Source organism: Peromyscus maniculatus, chromosome X (genome assembly GCF_049852395.1).
Source record: "Peromyscus maniculatus bairdii isolate BWxNUB_F1_BW_parent chromosome X, HU_Pman_BW_mat_3.1, whole genome shotgun sequence".
NCBI lineage: Eukaryota > Metazoa > Chordata > Mammalia > Rodentia > Cricetidae > Peromyscus > Peromyscus maniculatus.
The window spans coordinates 137,529,633-137,540,266 of NC_134875.1; the positions used below are offsets into that span (position 1 = coordinate 137,529,633).

At 42.4% G+C, this 10,634-nt stretch overlaps 1 protein-coding gene across 1 annotated transcript; it reads right to left on the bottom strand.

Moving 5' to 3' along the window:
- Positions 1–252: 252 nt before the first annotated feature.
- LOC143270849 (spindlin-2-like) lies at positions 253–1,380 on the bottom strand. Its single transcript, XM_076562020.1, has 2 exons — positions 1,228–1,380; positions 253–1,098 (listed from the first exon to the last, which is right to left on the bottom strand). The coding sequence occupies exon 2, from the start codon at positions 1,094–1,096 to the stop codon at positions 305–307; it is 792 nt and encodes a 263-aa protein (XP_076418135.1). The 5' UTR covers positions 1,097–1,098; positions 1,228–1,380; the 3' UTR covers positions 253–304.
- Between the last annotated feature and the right edge of the window lie 9,254 nt (positions 1,381–10,634).

The window sequence follows — 10,634 nt, forward strand, 5'->3', positions numbered from 1 at the left end:
TCCTCCCCCCAAGACCAGACCAGCTAAGTCCCATTCCATTTTTAGATGACTGATTGTGATACCAGCTCACTTCTCTCACTGGCTGAATGGACAGCTGTTCCATCCTTCCCTGCTCCACCCACCAAACACACCCAGACTTTTCCACAAGGCAAAATGCCTACAGACAGCTTTCCCACAGAAATGCCTATTTGTCAGGACAACCGTTATGCCCAGTGAACTCCCTATACACCCAAAAGAAGCAGCCACTGCATGTCTAGAAATTACAACTTTATTTCCACATTTGTGGCAAAACTTTGCCAAACAATTAAAAATTTTTCACCCAGTCATACACGTATATATGGAAATCATCTTCAAACTTAATAAAGTACACAGACGGCCGTGCTTCGACTTGGTGAATCACCATGCCCACCCTTTTGGACCCATCATCTCTGGTGTACTCGACAACTTTGCCTATCAGACCATGCATAAGTTCTGGGTCCCCATCTAGTGGGGGATCCTCATTGAGCTCCGGCACGACACGGAGGTCACCCTCTTTATAATCGTCTAGGAGCTGGTACATATACAGAATAGGGTCTCGTTCATAAGTGATATAAAACCAAGCATTCAAGATAGGCGCTTGGGCCAGCACCATCCCCCTCCATTCATCCTTAGTGCCACGCTCATTCTCAAATAGGTGTTCTACTGCCTTGCCAATGATGTTACCTGCAATGCTGGGATCTGGGACATGGAATGGCTCTACAGTGTCAGACAGAACTTTAAGGGACACGATCCTGTTATCTTTATGGAGTTCGAGCCCATAGACACAGTCAATGCCATCATATTTCACCAGATATAGAGAGGGGTTTATAGGCATCTGCTTCAAAACAGTTCCTCTCCATTGGGTGACAGGCTCATCTCCTTCCTTCCACCCGTGAGAAATCCTGCAGCCCACGATGTTTCTTTCGGCCGGGGATGAAGATCTGCTCCTCTGCCTCTTCTGAGCAGCTTTTTTCTTGGTCACCTTTGCAGTCTCGGTGGTGTCGGTGTGGAGTCCTGCAGCTGTTTGTTCTTGGTCCTCCAGGGTCCCAGAATTCAGGGCGCTGGGTCCTGGGTCCATGGCTGTGGAGGGGGAAACAGAAGAAACAGTTAGCTAAAGAGCAAAACCCCAACTTCTCCCTGTTTGCAGCTTCCACACCACGGGCTGGTCCCTAACTGTCCCCCAAGGAGCCTAAGGACAACGCTGGAAACCTGCTGGGAGCCTGCTGATGTCCTGTGCTGTGGTGTCCTCAGTTTCCGGAGGTTTTGGGATGGCTTGGAATGTGGCAGCTGGGCAGAGGATACTTGACAAGATCCTCAGGGACAGAGGACCTGGCCAGTGTTATGCTCAACGCCCTGCGCCCCGCGCCTGGCAACGGAGGAACTAGCGAATGTTATGCTCAAGCGCTGCGCCCCCCGCCCCCCCCCGCCCCCCCCCCCCCGCGCCGGAGGAACTAGCGACTGATATGCTTGCGCCCCGAGTTCGCGCCCTGCCAATCACCCTGGCCTCCGCTCCCCGCTCCCTGCTGGGACTGGCACAAACCTGTTGGATGCGGAGCGGAGAAGCGCGGCAAAGCGCCTCTCCTCCCTCCACTTTCCCCTCACTTCAGTGCCTTGAGGGGTCTCAACCTCTGGCTCCAGCCCCCGCTCTCTACCCAGCCGCTTCTCGGTACCCACCTCCCGGGTTCTCCGCGTTCATTCCGCAGTCTCTCCGGGCTCCTAACGCCGCCCGTCCCTGCAGCCCGCGGCGGACCTCCTCCCCAGCGTGCTGCCTGCCCACCGCTACTCTGTTTCTCTTGATGGTTCCGTTTCCTCCCCCACCGCTCCTGCCGGGCGCCCACCTAGAAACTCGTCTTTCCTGCTGTCCTGTCGCCGGGGTCCAGGGCTCCGCGCTGTTGGTGGGCTCGTGGGTCCCTCTGCCTTCCTCTCCTGGAGGCGGCTGCCCTGCCACCTTGGTGCTACTGATCTCTCATTCTGTATATTTATTTGCGTCTTATTTTCTTTCAAGTCCCCCCTTTTATGCTAAATTTTGCAGGGCTTTTTGTTGGTGGTAGTTTTGTTTTTTGTTTGGATCTGGAGCCCCTTTGCATTTCTTTTATATCCAGTGTTCATTATTGTGGATTCTGTACACTCTTTTTAAGTCTTCTCTTGGTTTTCTCATACTCTTTATCTCCATCTTTCTACTTTCTTTTTTGAGATAATTTCTTTCTGAGATTCTTTAAATTACTTGTCATAAAGTAGGTCCAGAGTATACCCCTTTCCCCCAAAAAAGTAACGGCCACTGACTTGGTCCAAAATTGAGTCCAAGGAATGCTCCAACTGAACTGTAGTCGGATTTCTGGTGGTTAGATAAAAGTCAGGGGTCCTCAGGAACTAGTGAAACTGGTTTGTCAGCCAAAAGGAGTCATTTCCTTTGCCTCTCTGCCTGGAGGGTCAAATGGCTTTCTATTGACATATACCTGTGATTGCCTATCAAAGCACTTGTTGGCCTTCAGGGTACTTCCTTCCCTATACATTTTTGTTAAACACCTTAAAGCCCATGCCTGAATCCTGGCCTTTCTCACTTCCTCCTCTATTCTAAACTCCCAGGCTGCTCCAGATCATGGGCTAACCTACCCTCAGCAACTCATCTTATAACACACGTAATTGTTCCATGCCCTGCTTTCCTAGCTTTGGCTATCTCCAGTCTGTTTCTTTTTTCGCTGCTCTGGACTCTTCCAGATGCCTCTGGATGTTCTGTCTCTTACCTACAATAAAAACCTTCCGCGGTTGGGTATTTAGCTCAGTGGTAGAGCGCTTGCCTAGCAAGCACAAGGCCCTGGGTTTGATCCTCAGCGCCAGAAAAAAAGAAAAAAGAACCTTCCCCACCTTACCATGGTGCAGCCATCTCAGTAGTCTGTGCCCCTTGCTTATACTGTCAAATTTACATATAAACACAAAATTCAAAGTTTGGTCCTAAATACATTTTGGCAATAGGTCATTTTATGTATATACTATGTGCACATTTATAAATATACAATTATTAATATTCACTACTAATAATTTTTACCTATGATGATGTGGCTATCCAGTGTCACATAATCCCAGTGTGCTGCTCAGTTAAGTTACATTAGGCAAGGCATAATGCTTTGTATAACATACTGACAAACACACCTGTTATGTCTTTAGTTCATTCTTTCTTTTCTTTTTCTTTCTTTCTCTCTCTTTTTCTTATTTGTTTGTTTATTTTGGTTTTTCGAGACAGGGTTTCTCTATGTAGCCTTGGATGTTGTGGAACTCTGTAGACCAGGCTGGCTTCAAACTCACAGAGATCTGCCTGCCTCTGCTTCCCCAGTGTTGGGATTAAAGGTGTGCACCTAGGTTCTACCACTGAGCTAAATCCCCAACCCCTTAGCTTTTTTCAAGACAGGGTTTCTCTGTGTAGCTTTGGAGCCTATCCTGGAACTCACTCTGTAACCCAGGCTGGCCTCGAACTCACAGAGATCTGCCTGCCTCTGCCTCCCGAGTGCTGGGATTAATGGCATGCGCCACCACTACCCAGCTTAATTTCTTACTCTGTTATTTTATTGTACATTTAGTTTAATCTCACAAATGTATTTATGTGCCTCTGGGTATGCCTGTGCATGCACACAAGGTGTGTGTGTGTAGGGGGGGTGGTGTGCAATCAGAGTTCTCAACTTTTCAGTGACTGCCCTTGCATGGCTCTTGACCTAATGAAAAGCTCCTGCAAACTGTGGTTAAATATGATTCTCGGTTAATTGGATGTGCCTGCCCTCAGGGTCCTGTCTCTGTCTTTCATGATCACTGAACTCTCTTAGAACTGGAAGACAAAATGCACATCTTTACATGGAAATGACAGGTCACTGCCCTCTGATTTGTTTGATTCTTTAATTTAAAAAATTAAAGATTTATAGCCAGGTGAGGATAGTGCTCACCTTTAATCCCAGCACTTTGGAGGCAGATGCAGGTGGATCTCTGTGAGTGCGAGTTCCAGGACAGCCAGGACTGTTATACAGAAAAACCCTGTCTCAAAAATCAATCAGGAAATCCAAAAACAAAACAAAATAAAACTCCAGGAACAACAACAACAACAAAAAAGTGTGCACCACCACCACCACCCGGCTGCTCTGTGTTTCTTTTGAAATAGTATACATTAGATCTGAATACCTGTTTTTGAAGAACTACTGCCTTGTTTTACCGATAAATTATTGTGATTGTGATTTCAACTTACAAACCTAGGTTAGTTTCTCACACATTGCTATGGGTATGATTAATTTTTCTATACTTGATATATATTTTGTTGTACACAGCCTATAATTCTGGAAATAATATTAGATGTTGTATGAGGATGCTTTCTTTTGTTTTTGTTTTTCAAGACAGGGTTTCTCTGTGTAGTTTTGGTGCCTGTCCTGGATCTCACTCTGTGGATCAGGCTGGTCTCAAACTCACAGAGATCTGCTTGGCTCTGCCTCCTGAGTGCTGGGATCAAAGTAGTGCACCACCACCACCTGGCGAAGATGTTTTCCATTACATTTAAGTAAAACCAAATAATGTGGTTTTTTTTTTCAATAACTGGAATAATTTTTTGTTTGAAGTGTCTGACCAATACTGCAGCTATTATTTTAGGTACTCAGTATTAAGTAGTGAATTATTTTCCAATCAACTCTGTTTTGGTATCTCAGCACTCAACCCCTAAGAATGTAACTTTTTATGGAGATAGAACCTTTGTAGAGGTAATTAAGGCAAATTCAATCATGTGTGTGTGTGTGTGTGTGTGTGTGTGTTCTAGTCCTATATAATTGGAGTTTTTATAAGAAATTAGGGGCTGGAGAGATGGCTCAGAAGTTAAGAGCTCTGGCTGCTCTTCCAGAGGTCCTGAGTTCAATCCCAGCAACCACATGTGACTCACAACCATCTGTAATGAGATCTGGCGCCCTCTTCTGACACACAGGCATACTGTATACATAATAAATAAATAAATGAATGAATGAATGAATGAATGAATAAATAAATAAATGAATAAATGAATGAAATTAGAATGCAGGGACATTCAGATAAGGTCATCTGAAGTCAGAAGCAGAGATCAACATTTACAAAGCCAAGAGAAATGTGCTGAATAAAGATAAACCCTTTATTTAGACTTACAAAGTTCACAATTTTGAGAAGATAAGTATTTGTTGTTTAAGCTGTTTGTCAAAGCAGTCCAGGCATGCAAATACACTGTTATGCCACCAACAGCCAAATTTTCCTTTGTCTTCTATTTTGTGTTGTACTTTCACCCTAAAAACTTAGAGTTTAGCAGATAAATGCTTTCTCATTCACAGACACTGGGACAAAGAATCATTTCACTGTGAAACCAAAAAATTTCTTTCAAAATGTCATCACAGGTCATTTGCCTCCCATTGTAACATAGTCCCCCCAAAATACTGTGCCGAGTTATTTTAGATCCATTTTATATGCTGATTTAAGAACTAAGCACATTTAGCTAATAATATAGATTCCTTTAGCTAATATGTTTATCACAGCAAAATCCCACTCTAAATTTAGAGGCAATCAACCCACACAAATTGGGTATTAAACAACAAAGAAGGATTGATAGGTGGGCTATTAAGGTCATCAACAATATTTATAACATCTCTGAGTTATTATTTTGAAAGATAATTGAAAAATTTCCTGTTTTTCTTGCAAAATTTGTTTCTCTGGTGCCATTTCTAAAATTTTACTTATTTAAAATCTCTTTTTTTGAGACAGATAAACAGCCTATGGAGAAATTTAAGGAAAATTGCACTTGCATCATGGTAGGATTGAGGATGGAATTTGGTGGTCAGAGTTCTTTCTCACATTAAGGGAAGAGGTGAGATAGTGATGTCCCGAGTGTGTCCATTCCCTGAATGTCTAATGGGGAGGCATTATTGGAGAAAGGGACAGTGATGTCTGGTTTTCCTGTCTGTCTTTACAATTGCAAAAATCTAGAAAGCAACTTCACAGTATTCATTGTCTGTATTCATCTTATGTTCTTGTAAAATTTCAAATGTAGATTTGGTTTTGTAGTTTCTTTTTCGTTTTATTCCAGAGAATTTTGTCCTGTCTTGGTGAATATGTACACATCAGGTAGAACTCTCAGGTTGATTGTCACACATAAGGAGGAGCTAAGTCGGGCGGTGGTGGTGCACGCCTTTAATCCAAGCAATTGGGAGGCAGAGGCAGGTTGAATCTCTGTGAGTTCAAGGCCAGCCTGGTGTAAAGAGCGAGATTCAGGAAAGGCACAAAGCTGCACAGAGAAACCCTGTCTCGAAACACCCCCCCCCCAAAAAAAAAGAGGAGCTAAAAGAAATGACATGAGTGGGAAGATGAGATTTTCCATGCCAAACTCTAGGTTTGCTTATACCTTTCACATATTTAGCAAGTATTATTTTCTGAATATGAGAAGTTGGGTTGTATCTTAGAAAGCCAAAGCATCCTGACTGAAACATGTTATCAATGAACATTTCACATAGAGGGTTGGAAACTAATGGGGTTTCAGGGGATGTTCTCTGTCCAACCAATGGTGATACAGATATGGAAAAGAACACATGAGATCATCTAGACAATTATAAAATATCATCTATAACATGTTAATGTATGATGAAATATTGGCATGTTGCAGCATCCAAACAAATTACAGAATACATGTGGAATAAGCTGGAAGAGCATAAAATGAGAATAAGGACACCTTACTAATACAGCATGTTTTTAGGAGGAATTACAAATTTAATAATCTCCTGGCTTAGCCCCAAAACAAACAATACCATTCCTCTGCTATGAAAAACAAGACATATACTCCAGAATGGCTTTATATTCTAGGATGTGCCATAAGGGAAAAATTGGCCCAGAGAGGGATAAGAATGTTTCAAAGATCAAAAACAGGATGCTCTGAGAAAAATGTATGATATCCTGAGAATAGCTTTGATGAAGTTATTAGAGACTTGTTAGAACTTGCTATTATTATTTGTGCAGGGAAGATGCCTCAGAGGTTGAGAGCACTGGCTGCTCATCCAGAGGTCCTGAGTTCAATTCCCAGCAACTACATGGTGGCTCACAACCATCTGTAATGAGATCTGGTGCCCTCTTCTGGCTTGCAGGCATACATGCAGGCAGAACATTGTATAAATAAAAAATAAAAATCTTTAAAACTTGCTATTGTTAGACAGACAATAGGGCGCATATATTCAAATGTAGAACCAGAAAACATTCATGGAGTCATGAATTTCTAGTAAAATCATCCATGATCTTGAATGTCCTCACACTGGTAGCACAGCATGTCTATGCTAGGAAAGTGTTAGTGTTTCTATGATTGCAAGCTTTTCTGAGGATTCAAGTAGACAGCTATAAAATATGTTCAATTGAATGTTAATTGCACATTTGCACTTTTAGCATCACCTAACATTAAATTATTTCTATGTTCTGTTTTAGTATTCTGTTTTCTAATTGTGTTTTGATTTACAATAGCTAATATTTGTATACTGGAAAGTGAAAGTGAGCCACATTTTTCCCCTGATTTTTTTATTAAAACATTTTAATTTATTTTACATACCAACCACAGTTTCCTCTCCCTCCTCTCCTCCCAATCCCTCCCCACACCTCCTTTCTGCCCCCATCATCCACTCCACAAAGCATGGCACATCAAGTTGAGGACTGACCAAGCCCCTCCCCCCCCCCATCATGGCTGAGCAAGGCATCCCACCATAGGGAATAAGTTCCAAAAAGCCAATTCATGTGCCAGGGATAGATCCTGGTCCCACTGCTAGGGGCTCCACAAACAAATGAAGCTATACAATTGTCACCCACATGCAGAGGCCCTAGGTTGGTCCCATGCAGGTTCCCTAGCTGTCAGTCAAGAATTCCTGAGCTGTCTCTGTGGGTTTCCCCATCATGATCTTGAACCCCCCTTGCTCCCTCCTCCCTTTCTTCAACTAGATTCCTGGGACTTGGCCCAGTGCTTGGCTGTGGATCTCTGCATCTGCTTCCATCAGTTACTGTACGAAGGTTCTATGATGACAATTAGGGTAGTCATCACTCCAATTACAGGAGACAGCCAGTTCAGGCATCCTCTCCACTACTGCTAGGAGTCTTAGCTGGCTGGGGTCATCCTTGTGGACTCCTGGGAGTTTCCCTGGCACCAAGTTTCTTCCTAACCCCATAATGGCCCCCTTTATAAGTTATCTCTTTCATTGCTCTCCCTCTTCAGTGTCCCTCTCCCAACTCGACCATCCTGATCCCTCATATTCCCATCCCCAATCCGGTCCAAACTCTCCCCTACCCCCAATTTATTCAGGATATCTCATCTATTTCCCCTTCCCAGGGTAATCCAAGTGTCCCTCTTAGGGTTTTCCTTGTTACCTAGTTCTCTGGATTGTAGCCGGGTTATCCTTTGAATTACATCTACTATCCATTTATGAGTGAGTACTATGTGTTTGTCTTTCTGAGATCTGGGTTACCACTCAGGATGATTTTTTCTAGTTCCATCCATTTGCCTGCGAATTTCATGATGTCATTTTTTTAAGCACTGAGTAATACTCCATTGTGTAAATGTGCAACATTTTCTTTATCCATTCTTCGGTTCAGGGGCATCTAGGTTGTTTCCAGGTTCTGGCTCTTATGAATAATGCTGCTGTGAACATAGTTGAGCAAGTGTCCTTGTGATAAGATTGAGCATCCTTTGGGTATATGCCCAAGAGTGGAATCACTGGGTCTTGGGGGTACACTGATTCCCAATTTTCTGAGTAACCGCCATACTGATTTCTAAAATGGCTGTACAAGTAAGTTTGCACTCCCACCAGCACTAGAGGAATCTTCCCCTTACTCCACATCCTCTCCAACATAGGCTTTCATCAGTATTTTTGATCTTAGCCATTCTGACAGGTGTAGAATGATATCTCAGAGTCGTTTTGATTTGCATTTTCTTTTTTTTTTTCTTTTTTTTTTCTTTTTTTTTTTTTTTTTTTTTGGTTTTTCGAGACAGGGTTTCTCTGTGTAGCTTTGCGCCTTTCCTGGAGCTCACTTGGTAGCCCAGGCTGGCCTCGAACTCACAGAGATCCGCCTGGCTCTGCCTCCCGAGTGCTGGGATTAAAGGCGTGCGCCACCAACGCCCGGCCTTTGATTTGCATTTTCATGATGACTAAGGATGTTGAGCAATTCCTTAAATGTCTTTCAGCCATTTGAGATTCTTCTGTTGAGAATTCTCTGCTTAGATCTGTCCCCCATTTTTAAATTGGATTATTTGGTAATTGGATGTCTAATTTCTTGAGTTCTTTATATATTTTGGAGATCAGCCCTCTGTCAGATGTGGGGTTGGTGAAGATCTTTTCACATTCTGATGTCATCCCATTTATTAATTGTTGATCTCAGTGTCTATGCTACTGGTCTTATATTCAGGAAGTGGTCTCCTGTGCCAATGCATGTTCAAAGCTACTTCCCACTTTCTCTTCTATCAGGTTCAGTGTAATTGGATTATCTTGAGGTATTTGAACCACTTGGACGTGAGTTTTGTGCATGGTGATAGATATAGATCTATTTGCATTCTTCTACATGTAGACATCCAGTTATGCCAGCACCATTTGTTGAAGATGCTTTGTTTTTCCTATTGTACAGTTTTGGCTTCTCTGTCAAAAATCAGGTGTTCATAGATGTGTGGATTAATATCAGGATCTTCAATTTGAATTCATTGATCCAGATGTTGGTTTTTATATCAATACCAAGCTGTTTTTACTACTATAGCTCTATAGTAGAGCTTGAAGTCAGAGACGGTGATGTCACTGGAAGTTCCTTTATTGTACAATATTTTTTTTAGCTATTCTAGGTTTTTTGTTTTTCCATATGAAGTTGAGTATTGTTCTTTCAAGATCTATGAAGAATTGTTTTGGGATTTTGATGGGGATTGCATTGAATCTGTAGATTGCTTCTGGTAAGATTGCCATTTTTACTATGCTAATCCTGCCTATCCAAGAGCATAGAAGATCTTTCCATTTTCTGATATCTTCCTCAATTTCTTTCTTCAAAGAAAGAAAGATTTATTTATTTATTATGTATACAACATTCTGCCTCCAAGTATGCCTGCATGCCACAAGAGGGCACCAGATCTCATCATAGAGGGCCATAAGCCGCCACCATGTGGTTGCTGGGAATTGAACTCAGGACCTCTGGGAAAACAGCCAGTGCTCTTAACCTCTGAGCCATCTTTCCAGCTCCCCTAAAGCTCTTGTCATACAGGTCTTTCACTTGTTTGGTTAGAGTTGCCCCAAGATATTTTATACTACTTGTGACTATTGTAAAGAGTGTTATTTCTCTGATTTCTTTCTCAGCCTATTTATCATCTGTATATAGTAAGGCTACTGATTTTCTTGAGTTAATCTTATATTCTGCCATACTACTGAAGGTGTTACCTGGTAGAATTTTTGGTGTCAGTTATGTATACTATCATACCATCTGCAAATAGGGAAAGTTTGACTTCTTGCTTTCCAATTTGTATCCCCCTGATCTTTTTTTTTTCTTATTGCTCTAGCTAGAACTTCAAGTACTATATTGAATAGATATGGAGAGTGGTCAGCCTTGTCTTGTTCCTGATTTTAATGGAATAGCTT

Coding starts and splice junctions, on each gene's coding strand:
- LOC143270849 (XM_076562020.1), bottom strand. CDS start 1,096: ATGGACCCAGGACCCAGCGCCCTGAATTCTGGGACCCTGGAGGACCAA.